Genomic DNA, 24,128 nt, shown 5'->3' with positions numbered 1-24,128 from the left:
CGCAAATACCAGGATAGGGATTTCAAGTGAGTGAGTGTTGGAGTCTTGAGTATTACTAGCTCGGGCTGCTTAGCTCCATGAGGAGAGCGCCAGACCTGGAATACTGGGGTCATGGTTTAATTCCGTCTACTTCCTCCTGTCTTGTGGGCTCAGTCCACACCTTTTATATGGCCTTCAGTGCAGACCCTGGGGACAGTGTGATGTGGCTGGAGGCAGCGCCGCTCCTGGGAAACCCAAGCAGGATGCTCACTCTACTGATAGGTAGACCAGTAGTTTCTCACGTGGACCATACGTTAGCATCACTTGGGAAGCTTTTAAAAAATACCCATACCTGGGGCGCCAGGGATTCTGATTCAGTTGGTTCAAACATGGGTATTTTTTAAAGCTCCCCCAACAAAGCTAATGTGTGGCCAGGGTTGAAGTCCACTGGAAAGGAGGAGGAGGATGGGAAGAATTGGGAGGAGTTTGGCTCTACTCCCTAGTGCTCCTTTATGATGCTCACATCCTGGAAGAGAAGGGAGAGCCACCCTGTGGCTGCACGGCCCATTCTGGCTTTTGCTATATGTCATGAAGCTGTTAGGGCATGACTGAAGACTTCGGCATTTCTTCAGTAATGAATCATAAGATTTGGTTGTTTTAAACATGATATGAGACATTTTGATGGGTCAAGTTGCCTTCTGATTGGTGCCTTAAGATCCACATCCGCTTTCTTAGTCTTTGAAAGTTTACCCAGAATGAACATCTTCTGACAGGCGTTACCAGAAATATGCTTATGTTCACAGTTAAAAAAAACAAGTGAATAAAGGGTCTCTCCAAGGAGAATCATTAGTACTTACACTTGCCTTGAGCTTTTCTAGAAGTAAATTATATTATATGTGTCTATGTGTCTAGTTGGAGGCGTCGTATCTGTTACATGGTTGATCATACTTTTGCAACAAGATTAACATCAAAATAAAAGAGAAGCAATAATATTTAAAGAGCCCCGCAGCCTGGGAATTCTCATTGCAGACATCTCCGGGCGGGGGGTGGAGATGGAGGGGGCAGCGCTCAATTTCATAAATTTCATAACTGCCTCCTGCCAAGTTGAGCTCTTTAAGTTACTGGGCTCGTTTTTCTCCTCATGTTCAGCTCCTTCTCTGGTTCCCCCTTGGAACACACTCCTTCCAGGACCACGTTACAACTCTCTTCTTCAGTGAAGCCTTCCAGACCACCCCTCCCACAGCCACGCTCCCGTGTGTTTAATGTATATTCCATTTTTCATTTGTTCCGCATAAGCTTGTATTGGTCTCCAGTCTGCCTTGGGCTGTCCTTGGTGTTTCTCACCTTGGCAAGTCTTATCTCCTTGTGCAGGAGCTGGTTTCTGTTTCTTTGGAGACCGAGCAAGCTCTTAATTGGTTCCCATGGAATTGGATTGAAAAACTAGCCAGAAGGTCACTGCCTGAAGGTCAATGTTGATTGTGTATTTCCATCATATGAAGACTGTGTTGGGGGGGGAGGTAGGGAGGGCAACAGGGTCCTGTTTCTACTTTGAGGCACCTAAATTTGTCAGGTGACAGCTTTTATAAAATGTATGCATCAAGGCACTGAGTTTGACCGACACGCTTGTGTAAGTTGTTAGTGTTCTCAAATAGCCAAGCAAAGAAAACAAACTGAGAATTAGGAGATGCTTCTGACAAGTTGAGCTTTTTACCCCAGACAGAGTGAGGGCGTTTAAACTGAAGAGAGGGGAGTTTTAGTTGAGAGGCAGAAAGTTACCAGAGATGGATGGATATTAGTCATTTGCATTGGGACTAAGCTGCTTTGTGATTCAATAACAATTTCAGTGCAACAGAGGTGAAGTGAACACTTCATGTGCGCCAGCCAGGGAGCCGGGCACTTGTGGGCAGTGACAAAGAAAGGCAGGGCTCTGCCCTTGACAGGCTTACAGACTGGTAGGTGGTGAGTGGTGAGGTGGGCCGCAGCTTGCATGTGGGTGGAAGGGAAAGAAAGATAAGTAAAAAGATCCTTTGAATGTCATCTGAGGATGCTCCAGGCGCTGTGGATATAGGAGCAGACTTTAACACACGAGCCTAAGGCAGGAGCACACGATGGGTTCCCCTTGAGAAGGCTTTATCCCACTGTGCTTAAATCTCAGTGAGAGCTTGTGCCCAATGTTGTGAGTTCCCTGAGAGGTCCTGCTCCTTCTTGTCTCTTAATGTGTGTAATTCTGTTCCCTGGAAGAAGTCTTCTCTCTCCCCTGACGCTCCCTGGGTCTGGCACATGGTACTTACTGCTGAGAACAAGCTCAAGGCTCCCCTCCTTCATGAAGCTTCCCCACAGAGCCAGTTCCTCCCTCTCCTCTAGCATTCACCAGGCTTTGCTGTGTCATCCGCTCCTATCTGTGCCCTTCCCGGGCTCTGTCCCCTGCGGCATGAGGAGAGGAGGGGAGGACCTTATCTTTCCTATACATCTCTATCTCTACTCCCAGTCCTAGCACATGCAGCAGATCAAACTTTTTCACTCATAACTCTGCTGTCTGGTGCGAAACAGCAGAGCTAAAGGGTTGGACTTGGGGGCAGAACGCCAAGCCCATTATGGCCAAGCCATCCTAAAATTGCTATGGTGCCGCACGTTCCGGATCTCCCAGGACTGTTTTGTATGGGAGACTGCGCCGTATTAGGCCAGCCGTGGAGGGGACAGAGTGGACCACGTGAGGCTGCCTCTCCTTGTGATCTTAGCCAGCCATACCCTTGATTTTAGAGCAACCTCACCTTTACTGCAGAGGGTCAGCCCTGTGCCTTGTTCTCTAGTTTTGGTGCTAAAGCATCATCATCAAATAGCTGTTATGACAGGGAAGAAGCATCCTGTGTAAGTACTGAATGAGTGTAGGCTCATAGCTTCCCCACTGGGATCTTAAAGGAGAGGCAGAGTGGTTTGAGATGGAGGACACCGTGGGCCCTAGGTGTAGGCTGCTGTGAGATTCCCGAAGGAGTGCTGGGCAGAGAGAGACACTGTTTGTGTCCTTGGTGGGCGGCTGATCATCATGGAGAGTGTCCTGTACATTCTTTTCCACCTCTTGTCGTCTTTCAGAGTGCTGAACAGATCCCTGTGCTGTGTAGGAGTTTTAACGACACCCAGACTGACAGCATGGAAGGACCAAGAGAGGGTGAGGAGGCCACTCCGAGGCCGCTGGCCCGCCACCTCTCTGATGCAGATCGCCTCCGAAAAGTCATCCAGGAGCTCGTGGACACGGAGAAGTCCTATGTGAAGGTAATGGAAGACGCTGATCCTTCTTGCCCGCTCGCTCTTCCTTCCATGGCCAGTCACATGCTGGGAGGGGTCTCCAGATCACAGCTGCCTGGGACCCCACCACTCAGGAGGGAGACGCCTGCTCCTTGAAGTGATGAGTTGCTGCAGGAGAGGGCAGGAGGGTGGAAAAGCTGAGACGATTCGGAAAAATTCGATTCTCGGCTTCTTTTGTTACCAAGGCAGCTTTCACTGTGGAAACAGATGTTCTAATTTGTCCCTTGGATTCTGTGGGAAGGGAGTCTGTACTGGTTTAGTAAGAAGGGGATGGAGGTCACCTTAGGTGATGAGGAACAAGGGAACAATTTGTTCACAGTGCCTGTGGCTCTGGCCCTCAGAGTGCAGGTGGTCACCAGGCCCGGCCCTGCCTCATGGTGGTCCCTGTGCAGGACAGAGCCCCACGGTGGATGTGCTGGTCATCACACGGGTGTCCCCACACCATCACATACGGGGAGTTGCCGAGCATCTTCTTCGAGTACCGAAAGAAGTCAGTTATTTGTCTCAGAAGCCCCCAGTTAGTCCCTTCCAACTCCCTCACCTGGGGTCTGAGATGGGTGTGCCCTTGTTCCAGCTGTGACACGCCAAGTCCAAGAATTAAGTCTTGGCGTGTGCTTTTGTGTGCATACAAACACATGGGCACACACACACACACACACGGCTATCACCTTTCTCCACAAGACAAAGCTGTAGAGATGACCATTTCATGTCATTTCCCATTACCTCTTGTCCTGCATCTAATGTGGGGGAGATGAAGTGCCCATCCCAGGAATTCAGACTAGATGTCTGAGTCATCCTGTGAGCCACAGGGGGCCTTTCCCAAACAGCCCTGTGCGCCTAAGAGCAGAATCCAAGCCCCTTTTTATGGTTGTTCTGTTTTACTGTTGAACCACTTTGACCAAGGGGTCATTTCACCATGATGCTGGCAGAGCACTGAGATGGATGTGATGGGTGAAGCAGACAAAAAGGACCAGCTCTGCCTTCTCTCTGCAAGAAACCTGCGCTTTGTTTTCTGAGGGCCCCAAATGTCGCCGCCCTCGGGCACACACGGCTCAGCACGGACCTCTCTCGGTGTGTGAGTCCTCCTGAGCAGCATCAGCTGGCGTGAGGACGGCAGCCCGCCACGGTCTCTGACAAAATCACCAGCACCTGGTGCCTACTGTGATTCACACACACACGCCATTTTTATTGTTTTAATTTCTTTTTGTTGCTGACATTTAACATGGAATTTTACTCATTATTCTTTCATCTAACCTGGATCTCTGCATGCGACTTGGGATTTTCAACATTTGTGTGTTCCCTGAGCTATGGTTCAGTGACTGCTTACATCTCTCTGCTCCAAAGCAGCCACTGTGGAATATGGTGAGGGTGGGAAGGCCAGGCAGGTTTTTATCGTGAAACAATAAAAGGCATCACAGGCTGTTTCCCTGCATCACAGGACCTGTGCCTAAGGTTCTGGAGGCTTTGGGCTTCGCAGAGCTGTCTAGGTCTAGATTTCTCCACTGTAAAATGAGGGAGGCAAAGAATTTGACTTTGTAGTCAACTACAAAGTGTTTGGGGACTCAAAATTCTTCAGAATAAATGAAACAAGAAAAAGGAATCTTTTCCATTGCTAAATTGTATCCTGGTCTTGGCTTCAAATTATTAAATTTAAAAAAAAACAAACCTTTATCTAGAGAGTTCTGTAAATACAGGCAACTCCCACTATTCTGTCCCGCTGGAGCCCAGTTTACTGGAGACTCAAATATGGCCTAGATTGTAAACATCATGACTGCTGATCTTTGGAATTTTTTTCTTGTATTTGAATATGGGAGTTTGACTTTCTGCTAAGGCGTCAACACCAAAGTTGAAGAGCTCCCCAGATCTTGTCCTGTCCCTCTCAGCTCCACATTGGAGCTGTCACCTTGGTCCCTGATGCAGAGGAGGAAGCCCATCAGCCAGATGTGGTCACACCTGACAGAAGTGCCTAGCCAGAACTCGCCTTCTCTGCAGGGCAATGAGTGGTCCTGCCGTAGTCGTCAAAAGAAAGATCCTGGTTCTGCCAACAAGATATTTCATTAAGCAGAGTAGGTGATCAAGCTATAAAGAAAATTGTGGATTCCAGTTGCTGAATGTATTGTGGTATTAAACTCTTTGAATTAGGTGAGCAATAATAATAATAATAATAACAACCACTCTTAGGGTCAAGAATTTAAACGAGACATAAACGTCATCATTCCTAATGGGAGTCTGGAGCCGCGGCCAGGGCTGCTGGAAACTCTTGGCTATTTTGGAGACTTAAGTGTTAAAGACTCTTCTTTCATCTTTCAGGACCTGAGTTGCCTCTTTGACTTATACTTGGAGCCGCTTCAAAATGAGACCTTTCTGACCCAAGATGAGGTAAGTCATTACCTGCCCTCAGTCCATCGATCCATAGGTTAGTCTCTGTTTGCTCTTTAGTGAACTTCCCAGGATATTATATCTACTGATCCCAAAAGAACATCCAAGACTTCAGGATCTTCAGAGAGACACAAGCGTGGCCTCCTTCAAAGCCATTTATGTGTCCTCTGCTGCATGCAGTATGGTGGCGGGAGTGTACAAATGCAGAAGGACACTTTCTTTTTTTATTGAGGTTATGAGAGTTTACAACATTGTGAAATTTCAGTTGTACATTATTATTTGTCAGTCATCTTATAAGTCCGCCCCTTCACCCTTTGTGCCCATCCCCAACCCTCTTCCCCCTGGTAACCACTAAATAGTTCTTTTTGTCCATGTGTTTATCTTCCACATATGAGTGAAATCATACTGTGTTTGTCTTTCTCTGTCTGGCTTATTTTGCTTAACATAATACCCTCAAGGTCCATCCATGTTGTTGTGAATGGGACGATTTTGTCATTTTTTAAGGCTGAGTAGTATTCTGTTGTATATATATATACCACATCTTCTTTATCCATTCATCCATAGAAGGGCACTTGGGTTGCTTCTGTGTCTTGGCTATTGTGAATTATGCTGCAATGAACAGAGGGGTGCATAAGTCTCTTTCAGTTGTTGATTTCAGGTTCTTTGGATAGACATCCAGTAGTGGGATAGCTGGGTCCTATGGCATTTCTATTTTTAGTTTTTTGAGAAATCTCCATATTGTTTTCCATAGTGGCTGCACCAGTTTGCATTCCCAACAGCAGTGTATGAGGGGTCCCTTTTCTCCACATCCTCTCTAACATTTGTTATTTTTTGTCTTGGTTATTTTAGCCATTCTAATGGGTGTAAGGTGATATCTTAGTGTATTTTTGATTTGCATTTCCCTGATGATTAGTGCTGTTGAGCATCTTTTTATGTGCCTATTGGCCATCTCTATATTTGCAGAAGGACATTTTTGTAGTAGAAGTTGTGACCGAAAATTACTTTTTAATACGTAACTTTTTAATGTTAAATCACAATACTTCTTTTCTACTGACTTCAATTTTTCCCCAATTTGAATTCTAAAACTTTTATATCCACGTAAAAAGTTACTTTTAGAATTAGTGTATAGGGACCGGAGTTGTAAAACTCTCTGCGTCTCAGTTATATCCCATCAGGAATATACTATCTTAAGATTTACTTTTCTCCTTCTCGGTGAACGACTTGTGCTTTATTTGTGCAGCTGAGCGTTGGAGCGGTATCTAGATTTTCATCACTCATACCCTCTTCTCAAATCCTGCTCTTCACGTAGATGGAGTCACTCTTTGGAAGTCTGCCAGAGATGCTGGAATTTCAGAAGGTGTTTCTGGAGACCCTGGAGGACGGGATTTCAGCAGCATCTGACTTTAACCTGCTTGAAACCCCCTCGCAGTTTAGAGTAAGTATTTTAGACTTCAGGTTTAAAGAAAACATACATGGGTACAGTGCAGAATTCTCCCTTGCAAAAGAATCCCTTGTCCTCAACTATTGAAAAGACAAATTTAGTGCTTTCCTCGCACTGTTTTCCTCTGGCAGGTGGTAAAAGGCGGCGACATTTTTATCCTAGAGTAAACGCCTCTGGTAATCAGAGATCTGGGCAGCACTTCTGTGGGGTCGGCCTGGTTGTTGACAACATCTGTGCTCTTTACTCAGCTCTACTGTAGGATCTGTAGGGCAGTTGCTTCTGACACAAGAGCACCTACTGCATCTGTTTTCTCGTCTCCATGGTCATGTGATGCTAGGATGAAAGCATAGGTTTTAAATTGTTCTGGGAGAGCGTGCTCTTCTATGAAGCCCCATCTCCAGTGTGAGCATCTGTGACTGGCAGGATGCCCTCCAGGGAAGGAGAAGCAGAAGGTAGCAAAAAGGCACCAAGGAAGTGCACAGAGAGCATCATTGGTCCCAAGTAATGCAGAGTCGGCTTTATTAATTAGCCTCTTGGATCATTTATATCCCACTATGTCAGCTGTAATTTTATAGAACTTTCTTTCTTGTCCTTGATTGCACACCCTGACAAGAGGTTCTGCTGTCAGAAACTTTTTCGTCAAGCTGAAGGTCGGTTAGGGGAATGCCCGGGCTGTTCTCCATCCGCTGGGCAAATGGGGCAGTCCTGGCTTAGGTCATTTGGTGACTTCCTGGAGGCATTAGTGCTCCAGTATCTGAAAGACAAATGCCATGGAGACACCAGCGCAGTCAGACGCCATGCCAGAGCCCGCGGACAATTTGATTAAACCATGCCTGATGTGACTTTCCCCTCCCCTTCTAGAAACTACTGTTTTCCCTTGGAGGCTCTTTCCTTTATTACGCGGACCACTTTAAACTGTACAGCGGATTCTGCGCTAATCATATTAAAGTACAGAAGGTTCTAGAGCGAGGTAAGTTGCTCACACCTTTTATAGCTGTGCTCTTGTATTTTAATTGTTAACAGAGAGTAAATTTGTATTTAATAAGTAGGGATAAGTGTCATTTTAATCAATTATGCTCCATTGGTGACCTTGAAGTTGACAGACATTAAAAGGAAAGTTTTCAGTTTATTTCAATTTATTGGTAACAGTCAACGTGTGTGCTGAGAGCAGAAATGTTGCCTTGCCACATGTCGTTTTGCTGTTAAAGTACATCTGGCTTCTTTTTTGCCAAATTCCTTGATCTAAAAACTTGTAACCATGAGCCCCTGGATGGGGGTAGAAAGAAACAGGTCCTGTTTTCTTTCTTTCTTGTTAACCTTCTTCTTAAGCCTGAGGAACCACGGCAAAAAACCCACCACCAAACTCACCAGAAGTGTGTTAACTAAAGTTAAAGCCTCTTTGGTGAAACCTGGAAAAAACTAACATTTATCACAACCCATATCCTTTCACTTGAAGTACCTTTTGTCTCTCCACATTTTTATGATCTTATGTTATTTTATTGGCTTTAACTGAAGACTTATTTCTTTGAAGTCCAAGTGGACCTGAGTGATCCGCCCGTGTGGCCCCTCCCCTCCCTTGCGCCTACGGCAAGTGTTACTCTGGGGAATTGAGAGATGCTTAGCTTTGGCCACTGACTTGCCATGAGTCAGCCTGTGAGCTGACGGCCGGAACACTGATCCACGTGGGCTTTCAGTAACGGGCCAGGCAGTCAGCCCTGCCTGGGACGTGTGTTGCAGGATTTGATGACAGCAGTGACCTTCAGGGCTAGGAGTATTGGCGGGTTTTTTGCTGCAGTCGCCATCACTGTATCATCAACCTGCTGTGCAGTCGCTTCCTGTGATACCTGAAAGCAGGGTACCTCACTGAGCCTGTTGTGCTACTGAAGGCTTCTTCTAGTCACCACACGCCTCTCTAGGGAGGAGATTAGAATTCTCAAGTCTGTCTGTCTCAGAAGACATTTTTCTCTCCCATTCTTTGGAATCCTCATTTCTGGTGGCAGAGACAAGAGGAGGAAAAATCAGAGATACAGGCTTTTACATTCAAGGTTGTGAGCAGCAGGAATTCAGTCTGCACGGAGAATATGAAACAGATACAGGTCCTCAGGAGTCTGTCCTCTTCTGCGCGGCTCCCACAGTGGCAGGCGTCTTATGAAAACATATGTAATCCTATTGAAGTTCATTGGACCTGTCTCCAGGAAAGGTCACTGTATTCTCTCAAGTGTACTTGGAAATAAGATACAAACCCACTGAAGCTTGAGCTGTGGTAATCTCCAGGATAAGAAGACTTCCCCCAGGACTTGAATGCCTTCTTCAGAGTTAAGGATGGCCTCCATGAGATTCACTCCCATTGTGATTTGCCACCTCTGTAGAAGCCAGTGATCAGGGCTCTCTTCCATGACAAGGGCAAATGTCTGAGGAGGGAGGTTTCTCTGTTTGAACGTTTTTGGTTGGGTCAAGAGGGTAGCAGCAGTAAAGCTAAATTCCAAGCCCCTTCTTCTGTCTGTCCTCAAATGCTTCCTAATGGCATTGTCGAAAAGGATCCAGTGTGTGCTCTTCAGTGTTTCTTTCTCAAAACCTGGGAACAGTGTCTACCTGCTATTGTGGAGGGTACAGAGAGGTTTACCCCAACACTGATGGTGTTTAACCAGTTCCGCTGATGCGGTTCTGCCATTTGGTTTAAATCCAGAATTTCACAGTATCCTAGAAGAACAAGCTCAAGTTTAAAACATAGAGTCTTGGAGTCCTTCAGAGTTAACCAGACCCAGCCCAAATCTGTCTTCTCTAGTTCTTGAAACAGAGGTCGGATTCCATCATCATTTCCTCCCAGGAACGCCTTCTTATTGACAGTACACAGTGAAATAAAAGCAGACCAATGGTTTGCTCAGTTCCTTCTTTGTCATACAGATGAAGGATCATCTCACCATCCACTTTGTCTGGTAGTCACTTTCAAAATGGTCCTGCATCTCCTACAAGTTGTAGGTTTTTGCCTGTGTAACAAGACCCCAAATAAAGGACTATCTTGATTCAGATTGACTGAATTCCAAACAGCTGGTCAACCTGTGCTGGCAGGTGGCGTCCAAGGCAGTGGCTGGGGCATCCACTGGCGTGCCCCAAACTAGACTCACTCAGCTCCTGTGTGCACCCTTCGTGGCCCTCAGACACTGAACAGAGAGGGCGTTTTCACTGCCCGGAGGGGTCTGGATGTCACCTCTGGTGGAAGGTTCAGACCGCTTGGAGCTGTGGAGGTGAAGGCTACAGTGCTTATCAATTTATTTTACAGGAAAAAAAGATATTGCTTTACAAATAGCCCTTAAGTGTATAGAATACAAGTGACAATTTGTGCTGAGATAGTGGAAAAAACTACTGGGTTCTTTTGCTACATGAATCTTTGGGGGGCTTGTAGCATCTGGATAACACTGTTCTGTGGCTTTATGAACCATTTGAAACTCAATTCTAGGCACCTATAACAATCTCTCATGGGTCTGCGTGTGAATGTGCCTTTGAAGTCAGACATTCCTACGTCTCAACCCGGTGTTCCTCTTTGCTGTGTGGACAGTATTGTTCTGGCAGCCTAGTAAGCTCCCTTTGCTTGCGGGATTTGTCACAGAGCTGTGATGCTGGATCCACACTGATAGCTGGGTCTTTGACCTGCTGGTGCATTTGGGTTTTTATTAAAGGATGGCATTAGGAGGACTATGCAAATGGATGGTCTCTAACTCCATCAGAAGCTCAGTGACGCAGACTTTAATTCGTCCTGCTCTGCTCTTCTAAGGGTCTCATCCATCTGTTTGTAGCTAAAACTGATAAAGCCTTCAAGGCTTTTCTGGATGCCCGGAATCCCACCAAGCAGCACTCCTCCACGCTGGAGTCCTTCCTCATCAAGCCGGTCCAGAGGGTGCTCAAGTACCCGCTGCTGCTCAAGGAGCTGGTGTCCCTCACGGACCACGAGAGCGAGGAGCACTACCACCTGACAGGTGAGAATGAAGGGGCGCGAGTTGTACTGTCACTGCTGCCCCCCCGGGCCTACAGTTCCCCTCTTCCCTCCTTAGTCATCTTCTGAAACATTCCTCAGTACCACAGTTGTTAATCTTAGATATAATTTTTATCTGTGAAAATAGCTAGATATATGGCCATCCCTTTGGATGGGCAACAATTCTCTCACTGGAGTAGCCCCAAGCCCCTCTGGAGGGATGATTCCATTTTCATTTTTAAAAGAAGGTAATTTAAGTTCCGTGGTTGAAATAAATGACTTCAGGTCACTTGGTTAGCAAACAGTCCTGCCAGAAACAAAAATCAGGCCTGTTTTTCCAGGACTTTGTGAAGTTTTGTGTTTGTGCCCGAGTGCCGCTGATCAAACATGTTGGGTGAGGCTCCACCTTGTGGACGTCTGAGCAGAGCCCGACTCCGAAACCAAACTCCCAGTGACAGACTATGCTTTAAAGCTGACGCTGATGGGTCTTTTGTAACCTCAGAAATTATTGCCCAAGATACAATTTCTCAAATGCACAAAGCCCCTCGGTTTGATAGTAAATAGGGTATCCCTTAAAGAGATGCTGTATTTGAATTACAGAAACAGTGGTTTGTTCTCCCCACATGTCAGAACTAGGAGGTCCTGTTAGCTACGTGTAATAAAGCACATGGAGAAAGAAACAAACTTACTAATAAATATCAGTGTTGCTGAATAACAAACACTGAGAAGAGTGTAAATTAAACTAGTTCTTTTTCCGTGACAAGCATGCTTTTGTATGATAAGTAAGAAGAACAAAATTTTCTTTGAAAGTTCAATTCTGTAAGTAAATGATACAAATTATGATTAGTATTCAGATACTGGCTGAACAGTGCATTTTGCATTAAGATGATCTTTAAAAGGGGTTTGTTAAAAAACTGCCTTCCCAAACTCCCTCCAGACCGAACTAAAACACTGAATCAGAAGAACAAAGGATGAAAAACAGTGAATTTGGAAGTGACCTGAAATTTTGCTCTTCGACTTTGACGAAATCATTTTGTCCCTTACATGGCCGTGTAGAAAGTTATAAACTCTATGCAAAAAAATGCAACAATTGCTCTGGAATCAGGCATTTACAGACACCTTTGTAAGTTCTTGTAAAAAAATTATTACAGATCACAATTCCCGTAACTCGTCCAGGAGAAGCAAAATTTAAGAGCAGGTATCCTGTGGCCGGTCAGCGTTGGGTTTGAATTCCGGCTCCACTCTTTATTGCTGTCTTTGGAAGTTTGGCCAAACACTTAACCCCTCTGCACTTCAGTTTTCTCGTGTGTAAAATGGGCCTGATGATCACAGTTCCTACAGTTCTCGAGTTTGTGGGGATTAAATGAGATGATTCACTTAGGTCACCCGTCACAGCCCCCGCCGGAGAGAAAGTGCTCCCTGAATGTCAGCGGCTATTATTAGTGATACTTTTGACTTGTGCTTGGCCTCAATTCAAAGAGAATTTGAGGAGGAAGGTACCCCTACTGTGCTTCACTGTAATGACTAGATTACAGCGGGCTGTTTGAGCTGTACCTGAACAAGGCTGCTGTTAGTAAGAACTAGTCTCAAAACCTGGCTTGAATCTTGAGCTTTTTCCTGACTGCTGTTGGATACACTTCAAACGAACAAACATTATCAGATAAATATGGTTTCATATTTTGCAGAGGCACTGAAGGCAATGGAGAAGGTAGCGAGCCACATCAATGAGATGCAGAAGCTATACGAGGACTATGGGACCGTGTTTGACCAGCTCGTAGCAGAGCAAAGTGGGGCAGAGAAGGAGGTCAGCAGGACTTCTGGATTCTGGAGGCTTAATGCATGTGTTCACAGGGTCTGTTAAGTGACCTCCAGACTATACCACCCACTGGGGCTTTCCTGGAGGAGAAGATGCCTAAAATTTTCTTTTTGATCTTAATGCTTATAATAAGCCACACATAACATAAAATTCCTTACATTAGTTTAAAACTACAGCCTCATGCCCTGTTAGCATTGTACAAAAGAAAACAAGGAATTTCACTGAGCTCATGTCCCTGCCTCTCCCTCCTTCCTGTGGGGCACGAGGTTAGGACAAATCGCAGAGGCTGGAACCTGTATGGAGAGCTCGGCCTGGCGGAGGGTGGGAAGGGTAAAGGAAGTGGGAGCCAGCACATGGAGAAAATCTAGGACTCTTCCTCTTTTCTTTTTTAACATCAAATATTGATGGCTATCTCCTTACTTATGAAAGTAGTTTAAGTGGAATTTGACAACTTCTATATTTTTCTTTTCTGGCTGATTACTAAATTTAGAATCTTGAGCTTGTAAAGTCTACCTGCAAGAAGGAATAAAGTTTAAGTAGAAAAAGGCAAGAACAGAAGACAACTGGAATTTAACTTTTTATAACGGTCGTTTCAACATTGGTACTTTTCTGATTAGCAGGCCTAGTGTAGTTTAGAGATTTGAGGTGGTACGTGCACTAGATCCTGGGGAAACGTTAACAAAGGCACTTTGGATGAACTTGACATTGTGGTGGAATTAATGCTACGGAGGAGGTCATGAGGCGCGTCTCACCCCCAAGTAACATGTACATGGAAGCAAAATGCCTTCACGTCATATTATTTTTCAAACAGTTCGATGCTTGGCCCATATTTTAAAACCTCCACTACTGAAGGCCCCATGTTCACAGGGACCATAAAAATCCAACTGAAATATCCTTGCGTTTTAGCAATGATACGTGATTCACTCTCTAACTTGAGACGGCCTACCCTGGGGTTTCCACATCTTCTTCATCTCCTGTTTTTACGACACAGGTGACAGAACTTTCAATGGGCGAACTTCTGATGCACTCTACAGTTTCCTGGTTGAATCCGTTTCTGTCTCTAGGAAAAGCCAGAAAGGACCTTGAGCTCACAGTATTTGGTTCGTATTCCAAAGAACGTAAACGTAAAAGAGGCTGAAAATAATGAAGAACGTACCAAAACCACCAGTGCAGCTGACTCCTGATTTCCAGGAGTCAGAATCCTTGCTGTCATGGCTTTTCACTTACACAGCCAGCCTTCAACTATTTAAAACTCGGCTGCTCTGCATGTTCACTACCTGCTTCTCCCTTCTGCTGCTTGGCTTGGTGATTCTTACCAAGTGTTACAGGAACAGACCTCCCGGAGCTATTTTGAAACCTGCTATCTTAATAGTTTGCTGCATCTCCAACTGTCTTAATTCTCACTGAGAACTAATTAAAATGTCGTAATTCTCAGAGAGCCCCGAGAGTGAGTATAGACAGTGTCTTCTCACTTAGGCGAACGCCCTGTCCTCAGCTTTCAATAAAACAAAACAGGAATTTTAAAAGCATGCCAAGATAGACTTCAGATAATAGCTTTTAAATAAGCAGGTACTTCTGCATAATTCAAATATGAACAGAAGCAAGTACCGTTCACTCACTCGGGTGCTGGCCGAGTGGGATCCTGGAGCCTCCTAAGTCTGAAGAGCTTTGTTCTAGTCCAACATTCAGCTCTGGTTTAACCTTGGAAGAGTTTGTACAAAATAATGACAGACTTCTTTCTCTTTTCCTTTCTTTAGTTTTTAAGCGAGCCGTCATACTGGTTTATAAAGAAAACTGCAAACTGAAAAAGAAATTGGTAAGACAAGAATTCATTTTAATGAAAGCCACCTTTGCGTGGCTGTCTTCCTGTTAGTGTTGAATGACAGGCTGCTGAGCAGCAGAGCTCACTGAGGGCACCACGTGTTCCTAGGTAACTCCCCAAATCACATACTCAAGGTTCCTTATTCTCCCCACAAAAGATGTCTGCTTTAAAAGAAGATATAGACAGATACCCACGCTGGGGCCTACACAGAAAATCAGCTTTTATATCCCTGAAAACACGGCCCATGTTTGCTCCATAAACATAAGAGTCTGTGTAACTTTGGTTTGTTTTCAAACACCTTTTCCCTTGATTCAAAAAAAGAAAAAGCTTAGCTGTAAATACCATCGCCGTCAGCTCACCACTCAGTGGTAATGTGCGGACCCGGAAGGGTTGGTTGTCATTCTTGCTTGGAAATTTAGAGCTCTGCCCCCAAACCACGACTCTGCCCTGTGCCCACCCCGTCTGTGAGCTGCTTGAGAACTGGGAGCACAGCTGACCCGGTTCATTTCTGCCCCCTGAACACCCACACGGCTGCAGGAGCCTTGCACACGGGGGAACTGGAAGCTTCCACGCTGTGTGCACGCCCTCCTGGTGAGCTGGCGCTAACGCTTCTTGGTGGCCTTTGTCTTACAGCCCTCGAATTCCCGGCCTGCACACAGCTCTGCTGACCTGGACCCATTTAAGTTTCGCTGGTTGATCCCCATATCCGCACTTCAAGTCAGACTGGGGAATACAGCAGGTAAGTGTTCTGTGTAGCACAATGCCAGAAAAACAAACAATTTAAGAGACTTATTTAAACTACGGAATGAAAAAGTAGGAAAGGACTTTGGGGATAACTTTTGGTGCTTTATTTTATAGGCAAATGAGGACGAGAGGTTGTTTTGACGTTTCTTTGCAGACTTTTGGAGACAGTAAGCCCCAGTAGATGGTTGTTCTGTTCTCTTCATTGTCTGCTTGTTTTCACTGTCAAGTTTCCAACATTTTTCTTTCTGCCTAATATCCTTGATACCCGAAAAATTTTTACAGAAAGGAAGGTACACACACTTAAATTTTTACAAATTTAGACACACCGAGAAATTCCTTAAGATTGAGCAGTATCATAAGTGATACAAAAACAAGAAAAAATCTTCGACCCAGGAAAACATTCGGAGGTCCTTCCAGAGTAACCACATTCTGGTGACAGGGCCTCTCTGGATGGGAAGGCCAGACAGGCTGACGTGTGCAGTGGGTCCCTGTTTAATTTTTGTCATGCGTCTCCTAGAACATGACTGAATTTGGGGCTGGCCTCTTTTTGGGGCTTTACCTCATGCAGCTGACTGAGCACAACCTAGTGTTCCTTCCAAGGAATGGGGTTGAAAAACAGGACCCCTTTAACCTTTTTCCCAGAGAGATGGAATCTGGGCAGAGGCGGGACTAAAATGGATGGAAAACCTCAGCAGGAAGATAAAAAGTAACTGCCAAAGATTTAACTTTTTGTAACTATTTGTGAAAGTCACACACAGCATGAGTCACATAGGAAAATGGTGAGTCAGGATTGGGAATATTTGAGTTTTTAGTCACTAAATCGTGAGTTTTAAACTTCACAAGTGTTCTTAACCACAGCGTCTTTGGCAAAGTTGTAGACGCTTGTTCCCATTTCCTTTTTCACAGGCACAGAAAATAATTCTGTATGGGAGCTGATCCATACGAAGTCAGAAATAGAAGGACGGCCAGAAACCATCTTCCAGTTGTGCTGCAGGTATTACGGATTCCCAAAAATTAAAGCCAATGGGAACGAAACAGAATTATGTTCTCTTAACAAAAAGGGAGTTTATTTTTAGTAATTTCCTGAATTTTGATGACTTCAGGATCACACCCACCCTCCCCAAAATGGCAACGGTGGCTCTAGTAGAATACATTGATCAAATAGCTCTCCAGTCTTAGTGCTGGAAGGACCCTCAAGAACGATCCATTCTCACTCCTTTTCTAACTGTAGAGGCCAAGACACACAGACGCTGGTGACTTGCTCTCAGTCTGTCCTGAGGGCGGTAACATGCCACAGAAGGACCAGGGATGTGGCCTCAAAGCATGATGACACTCGGGACACTCCTGCTGTTTTCTCTCTCTCTCCCCACCAGTGACAATGAAAGCAAAACCAACATCGTCAAGGTGATTCGATCTATTCTGAGGGAGAACTTCAGACGTCACATAAAGTGTGAATTACCCTTGGAGAAAACATGTAAAGATCGCCTGGTACCCCTTAAGAACCGAGTTCCTGTTTCAGCCAAATTAGGTGAGAACTTCGTCTCATGTTTATTCAGGAAAGCATTAGGCACTTCTCTACGAGGACGTATGCTCTGGTGATACAGCAGTAAGCCAACACTTTGTAAATATCAGGGGCGGCTTTGTAAGCTCTGAACCAGACACCCGAATTCACAGGATGGTGTGAGAAGGTAATGGGCCATTTTATTTCCATTTAGGAAACGGAAACGGAAACGGAAACGTGCCTCTTGCTCCAGGACCTCCTTTTATAAACTATAACCACCCCCAACCCCAAATGCCCCTTCTCACCACCAGCTGACACGGTCGACACTTACCACCCTACCTGTTTCTTCCCCTGAGATGGACAGGAGTCCAGGGACTTGGTTTGCTCATTGCAGTGTTCCCAGTGCTCAGAACTGCATGGGGCATCTAGAAAGGCATTACTTAATGAATTAAGATCAAGAGACCTAATACACTCATTCTTACCCAATAAGTCAGTCAGCGGGTCAGCATTCCAAATCCTGCTGTTCTTAAACTTTCTGCCTGTTTTTAAAATTTCAGCTTAAGTTTTTAGAACCTTCTTTCTGTATTAACTATTTTGTTAATAGATCTCTGATCTTGTTTTTAGTCTTACAAAATGTCTCCCTTTCCTTTTTGGTCACAGTTTGACCTCTTCAAATTTACTATTTCCCTCTATTGCCAAAATAAGCCATGACCATTAAAAATACATTACTGTGTCTGCAGAAACACCACAACCCAAAGCTCCTCCTTTGCCCTTCCACCCAAGAGAGAGGAATTAAATACACACACAAATGATTAAACTCATATTAAATCTCTGAAAGTTAGCTAGAAATTCCAGCAGAGACAGTTGTCATGAGAGAGAAACAGCATTTTTCTACTTTCAATTGAGCAGCAAGGGAAATAAAGAAGGTAAGTAGGTAGGCATAGAAATAGGGTGCCATCCTGGTTATCAAATTACAAAGTACGTTAGTGAAAGAGCCTAGGTTCTATTAGTAATTAACTTTTCAATTTATCCATGGGCAAAATAAGTATTCTAGCCCTTATAGTAGTTTCTAGCTTAATGTTCTGTCCAAATAACTGAGGTCTGGTAATTGGTCATCTAAAAATGCCAAATACTCCAACTTACAATTTCAAATAAACCAAGTAAAAAATCTCCATACTTGCAGTATCTACATGTTTTGGCCTAAGTCCCAGGGTAGTTGGTTACTGAAGTGAGAGGATAAAATCTTAAGTAACAAAGATGTTAAATCTTAGAACCTGCCAAAATTACACACGGTGGAGTGTGTTTCTCTATGATGAGGGGAAATGTGCTTTTCTCCTGCAGCTTCCTCCAGGTCCTTAAAAGTCCTCAAGAATTCCTCCAGCAGCGAGTGGCCCAGCGAGCCCGGCAAGGGCAGCTCGCTGGACTCCGACGAGGGCAGCCTGAGCAGCAGCACGCAGAGCAGCAGCTGCCACACAGCCGGGAGCAGGCAGGACGCCCTGCAACACCCCCACACGGGCTTGGCCGATTTTTCAGACCATCTCATCAAAGAGAGCGATATTCTGAGTGACGAAGATGAGGACTACCATCAGATTGTGAAACAAGGCAGCCCGACCAAAGACATTGAAATCCAGTTCCAGAGACTGAGAATCTCCGACGGCCCCGATGCTCAGCCGCCCGGACAGCAGCCTGGCACGGATGGCCAGCCAGGAGGGGAGCAGCCCAGACTGGTCCGGGGGCACTTCTGTGCCATTAAACGGAAAGCGAACAGCACCAAAAGGGACAGGGGAACTCTGCTGAAGACGCAGACTCGTCACCAGTCCCTTGACAGTCAATCTGAAAATGCCAGCCTGGATCTCAATTCTGTCCTAGAGCGAGAATTCAGCGTCCAGAGTCTCACGTCAGTTGTCAATGAGGAGTGTTTTTATGAAACTGAGAGCCACGGAAAATCATAGTACAATTTCAATCCAGATATGGGTTAAATTGCTCATTTGTCTTTTAAACTGGTGGTAAAGTGGAAATGGCAGAAAAACCATTCATTATTGGGTTTTGTGCAGCATACATTTTCCCACAAAATAGTTGTAAAGATTTAAGTTATTTTAATTTATTGTGGATCAGAAAACTAGATTAAACTGGTCAGAATTTGTAAATTACTTAGTTTTACATCCCTTTTGAGCAGGTATCAAAATGACTTAGAATCCTTAAAATAAAATTCCATTCTAATTATTTTAATTTATGTGGAAAAAGCAAGGTGGGGAAGTTGTGATTAATAGCTTTTAAAAAGATCATTTCTTTCCAATCCTCTGGGCATTTTCTTTGAGCTGTTTGTTAGTTTTTGCTTTATTTAAAGCATCTTTAAGTTATTTTAATGTGGGTTAGGGGCACACTGTGCAGATACTTCATTTTTGTAAGGTTGTAATAGATGCTGTTTATACTAAACATGTCATATCTATGCAGTATATATATTAAAAGAAAGCTTGTACTGTATCTTATTTGATTATATTTATTTTCTCTACCAAACTGTACAGTAAAAGGGAAATAAGTCACATCTGGTAATTGGTATTTTTATTGTCATTCTGTAGAAGACAAGAGAGTACACACATAAGAGGCTCAGCATTGTGAAAATCAGCATTCAGTAAGCTGCTAGCCCCTAAGGAGGGAGCTGGAGTCTGTAACTCTCCTCATCCTCTTTTTCCTGGTTTTTGCTTTTATTTTGCTTGAGTTCTTCTCTGAAATTATAAGCGAAGAGGTGTGGGTCTTCATCACACATTTTCCGGTACACATCACAGAGGCTCTTAAAATGGGAGACAGAGAGCTGGCTGGGTCGGAGGGTAGGGTCCACATCTGCCAACTGTAACAGTTTTCCAGTGCTTTCTAGGCGCTGAGCTTCAGGGAATAACATTCTGAGAGGAAGAGAGAAAAATTAGACCTTTACTTAGGCAATTCTGCACACCAGGACGCTTCGTTCTCCCTTCATTTGAAAACAACGTGGCTCTGACAGCTGTGAGCTTGAGGGAGTGGGAGAGGCGGCTGGCGCCTCCATGCTGTCCTGGGGGACTCCAGGGTGACGGAGAAGGACCTGGGCTACTCCACCAAGCAGCAGGTAGGACAGGGCACCAAAGGCAGAGCCAATCTACCTGCAAGGTGTGCCCACGTGGGGAAGTGATTTCCAAAGCTCAGTCAATACGGGTGTCTTTAAGGCAGGCTTAAAGGGACATCTGCTCAGCTGCATCCTTACAGAAGTATGTTTGATCTGCCTCATTTTAATATGAAAGTTGTCTATTACTTCTTGTGTGACATACTATTAGTTTTGATTTTTTGTAATTTGAACTTAGCCTTTGGAACTCTTTTTTTTTTTTTTTTTTTTAAAGATTTTATTTTATTTTATTTTTTCTCCCCAAAGCCCCCAGTACATAGTTGTATATTCTTTGTTGTGGGTCCTTCTAGTTGTGGCATGTGGGACGCTGCCTCAGCGTGGTTTTGATGAGCAGTGCCATGTCCGCGCCCCAGGATTCGAACCAACGAAACACTGGGTCGCCTGCAGCGGAGCGCGCGAACTTAACCACTCGGCCACGGGGCCAGCCCCATAGCCTTTGGAACTCTTCATCCCAAAGAATGACCTTGCTTTTTGCAAAGTCAGAAAACAGTTGATGTGAAAACACAAACAGCTATTTCCTGCTTTAAGATATCCTGAAGCATCTTTAATTTCATCTAACCAAATTGGATCATTGCTTTAAAATGAAGAACAAAACTGACTGATCAAAATATTGTGAAGCTTCACCTGGATCTTATTTCCTTCTCTCAAGTCTCAGAGGCTCTACAGAGCTCATCTCAAAGGGCGTGGAAGGTGTCGCGGCCAGCGGAGACCGAGTTTTTCCTACAGGCTGATGGCGCTCTCAGGAAGGAACTGCACGCCGCACCCTTTCAGGACCAGCTGACTGAGATCTCTGAGTTCAGTTTCATGGCAAGGAGAGTCTGATCATAGTTCCTAACATCTGGGACCAATCTGTGGTGTGGCACGACTGAAGGACACCAACAGGTCAAAGTGGGTCACACCATCTGGTCCATATCCACACAGGGGATTGTGTTTGTGAAATGAATGAGGCCCATCACCTAGCTAGAATGTTGTCTTTTTAAATAGGAGGGCCAACTCTGCGCTGAGGCCAATTCCAGGATTTCCAAAAGTGGGATAAACTTTTTGTGATTTTTTCCCCATAAATCAGGGCTATCATGCAGAGTTGGACATGTCACACCCCACATGAAGGGTAAGTGTGAGCTGAAATCCAGTTTCTGTTCTACTCAGTGCATCCTGGCAGGGGCTGCAGCCTACCAGAGGGGTGCAGCCAGTGACATCTCTGTCCCCAGCCTGCGCCTTAAGTCTCTGCGAGAGAAGCAGTGACTATCCTGGCCTAACTAGAGTCAACAAATGGCAGGCGGGGAATTAAAGCAGTCGCCTTATATCACCAAGACTGCGTTGTGAGGACTGCAATGGCTTCAGGATGCAGCTGCCCAGCTGTACCTAAAGTAATTCCATATGCTAAAGGAACACTTGACAAAACCAGAAAAGGAAAGAATTAAGTTGGAGCTATGTGAGGGGGTTTTAGAAAATGAGAAATGTGTGCCTGTAAAGCTGAGCCCCTTTAACAGCTGAATGTTGACTATATTAGATGGAAATCTTTTAAATAAAACCACACACACACACACATTTTCCTGCCTTCTTAGACTACAGTTGGGCCTAATTAAACATTTTCTTGGCTGTCACTGGATGTAACATATCGCTGTGGTCACCTCGGGGCCTACTGAGGCATGTGGACTCCACCCTGTCATGCTCTGTCTGAGTTTCCTGAGGGGCCGATGTGCTTATGCAGAGCAGCAGGCATGGCAAGACAAAGGAGCTCTCTGGTGAATAAAAATGTGCTTGCCCGAATATGTGGTGACATCATTTTGGCTGCTCAGAAGTTATATTTGCTTCCTAATCTAAGTGTGTCCTTAAAGAAGAGATACAGCAACTTGATGGAAAGAAGCATTTTAAAAAGCTGCTTAGTGTGATGATAAGAAATCTGTAGGTGGTCTTTGTCCCAGGTTCCTGACACAGCTTCGAATTTCCTGAGTGAGAGTGACAGGAGGATCTTTTGCTATTGCTAACAAGCCCCTTTCAACCACACCTGAGTTTGTGCTAATGTGGTGACTCTTGGTGGGCCCCTAGGTGGCTTCAGGATGGGTGACAGTTGCCAGAGAAAGCAACCATGTGATCAGAGTTGGAACTTCGAGCTCTACTCCTAGACCCCCAGGGAGGTGAGAAGGGCTGGAGATCATGAGCTCAATCCCCAACAGCCAACAGCCAATCAACTGAGCCCATGTAATGGAACTTCCATAAAACCCCTGGATGGGGTTCGGGGCGCTTCCAGGTCAGTGAACACACCGAGCTGCTGAGAGGATGCTGAACCCAGAGGGCGCATGGAAGCTCTGAGCGCCCCTACCCCCCAGACCTTGCCCGATGCGTCTCTTCCATTTGGCTGTTCCTGAGTTACATCCTTTATAATAAATCGGTAAATGAAAGTAAAGTGTTTTCTTGAGTTCTCTGAGGCATCTTAGCAAATTAATGAACCTGAATGGGGGTCATGGAGCTCCCCAGTTTACAGCTGGCTGGTCAGAAGTACAAGCGGCGACCTGGGACTTGGAACTGGTGTCTGAAGTGTGGGCAGCCTCGTGGGACCGAGCCCTGCACCTGCAGGGCTGCAGTGACTCCAGGCAGTTAGTGCAGACTTGAGCCGAACTGCAGGACACCCAGTTGGTGTCTGGGGAAGTGGCTGGTGTTGGAAAAAATACTAGACATTTGGTGTCAGAAGCGTCGAGAGTAAAAACAGTTCAGATGGTCTGAGCCCTGACTGAGAAGTCACGACCTCCGCAGTACAGGGTCATCATAAACTGTGTGACTGTCAGTTTTAGGTTGTACTTATGATAAAAGAAAACCCCTGGGGGCCGGGCCCATGGCCAAATGGTTAAGTCCGCAAGCTCCGCGGCGGAGGCCCAGGGTTTCGCCAGTTCGAATTCTGGGCGCGGACATGCCACCACTCATCAAGCCATGCTGAGGCGGTGTCTCACATGCCACAACTAGAGGGACGTGCAACCAAGATATACAACTATATACTGGGGGGATTTGGGGAGATAAGGCAAAAAAAAAAAAGATTGGCAACAGTTATTAGCTCAGGTGCCAATCTTTAGAAAGAAACAAAAACAAAAACAAAAACAAAAACCCCAAGTGGCATCTGAGGTTAAATCAAGGTTTCGCTTTTTCTTCAGTGGCAGTCAAGGTTGATTCACCACAGGATTTGAACTATGAGTGATTATTTATAGAAAGGTTGAAGAATCATCAAAACAAAGTTCTTAATTATTGAAAGTGATTGGGGATTTATAAAGCGTGCTACTAAAAGGCAGAGAAGGCCTTCTCACCCAAGCCCTCGATGGCAGTACTTCCTTCGGAACTGAAATACGTTCTGAACGACCTTCTCCACCAGCTGGAACGGCTGCTCTATCCTGGGCTGTGTCAGGGGAGTGAAGCGCACCACACCCACGTCCACCTTTGTTGGAAGCAAACATACATCATTTTGTGGCATGGCATAACATGATCAAACAATCTATCTTCGCAAAACACAGGAGGACAGGTCATTGAGCACGGTTTCCACAAACAAACCTTTGCATGGACTGCACTGCCATCTTCTCTAGGCCTGGAAGATGCTGCATCTGGATTTGAGCTGACTCAGAGAAACCACAGTTGGCTGCATCTGTTCTATAAGGACACCACTCGACCTGAGCTTGATGATCACTTACTTTTAAAACACAGCTTTACAACAGCCTTTTATGATCAATCCAAATAATCATTAAAGCCAGTAGGCAGATAGCAGATAGCATTAGAATATTCTATTTAGGTTCTGAATGAGTAAAAAACAAGCTGCAGCAGCAGTTCTGACTATAAGGCTGGGCTTCAAAACAGAGAGAAAAGGCAGATGGGACCCCAGGGACCACTTAGTGCTCAACACCCCACAAAGGGAATCAATTAGGATACCACTTCTTTTGGATACAGACACCGATTAATCAGCTGGACTGAAATCGTGATCCTCATCCGCACAGCCACAGAACTTTTTGGTAGCAACTTTAAATGCCCTAAGAGGCACA

At 45.1% G+C, this 24,128-nt stretch overlaps 2 protein-coding genes across 12 annotated transcripts in view; one reads left to right on the top strand and one right to left on the bottom strand.

Moving 5' to 3' along the window:
• TIAM2 (TIAM Rac1 associated GEF 2) overlaps positions 1 to 19,439 on the top strand; it is a 234,327-nt gene extending 214,888 nt beyond the window's left edge. For all 11 annotated transcript variants that reach the window (XM_070603135.1, XM_070603134.1, XM_070603136.1 and 8 more), the window contains 12 exons: positions 3,070 to 3,249; positions 5,593 to 5,661; positions 6,971 to 7,096; positions 7,964 to 8,072; positions 10,897 to 11,076; positions 12,758 to 12,876; positions 13,880 to 13,988; positions 14,646 to 14,704; positions 15,344 to 15,449; positions 16,361 to 16,448; positions 16,828 to 16,982; positions 18,297 to 19,439. In XM_070603135.1, the coding sequence (XP_070459236.1) occupies positions 3,070 to 3,249; positions 5,593 to 5,661; positions 6,971 to 7,096; positions 7,964 to 8,072; positions 10,897 to 11,076; positions 12,758 to 12,876; positions 13,880 to 13,988; positions 14,646 to 14,704; positions 15,344 to 15,449; positions 16,361 to 16,448; positions 16,828 to 16,982; positions 18,297 to 18,907 (1,911 nt within the window). In that variant the 3' untranslated portion in view covers positions 18,908 to 19,439. The remainder of the gene's footprint in view (positions 1 to 3,069; positions 3,250 to 5,592; positions 5,662 to 6,970; positions 7,097 to 7,963; positions 8,073 to 10,896; positions 11,077 to 12,757; positions 12,877 to 13,879; positions 13,989 to 14,645; positions 14,705 to 15,343; positions 15,450 to 16,360; positions 16,449 to 16,827; positions 16,983 to 18,296) is intronic.
• Positions 19,440 to 19,502: 63 nt separating this feature from the next.
• TFB1M (transcription factor B1, mitochondrial) overlaps positions 19,503 to 24,128 on the bottom strand; it is a 68,022-nt gene continuing 63,396 nt past the window's right edge. The window contains exons 6-7 of the mRNA XM_070603153.1: positions 23,406 to 23,533; positions 19,503 to 19,855 (exon numbers count right to left, since the gene is read on the bottom strand). Coding sequence (XP_070459254.1) covers positions 19,603 to 19,855; positions 23,406 to 23,533 — 381 coding nt within the window. The 3' untranslated portion in view covers positions 19,503 to 19,602. The remainder of the gene's footprint in view (positions 19,856 to 23,405; positions 23,534 to 24,128) is intronic.

Source organism: Equus przewalskii, chromosome 32 (genome assembly GCF_037783145.1).
Source record: "Equus przewalskii isolate Varuska chromosome 32, EquPr2, whole genome shotgun sequence".
NCBI lineage: Eukaryota > Metazoa > Chordata > Mammalia > Perissodactyla > Equidae > Equus > Equus przewalskii.
Note: the sequence above shows the minus strand (reverse complement) of the source record. Positions and strands in the feature narration are given on the sequence as shown.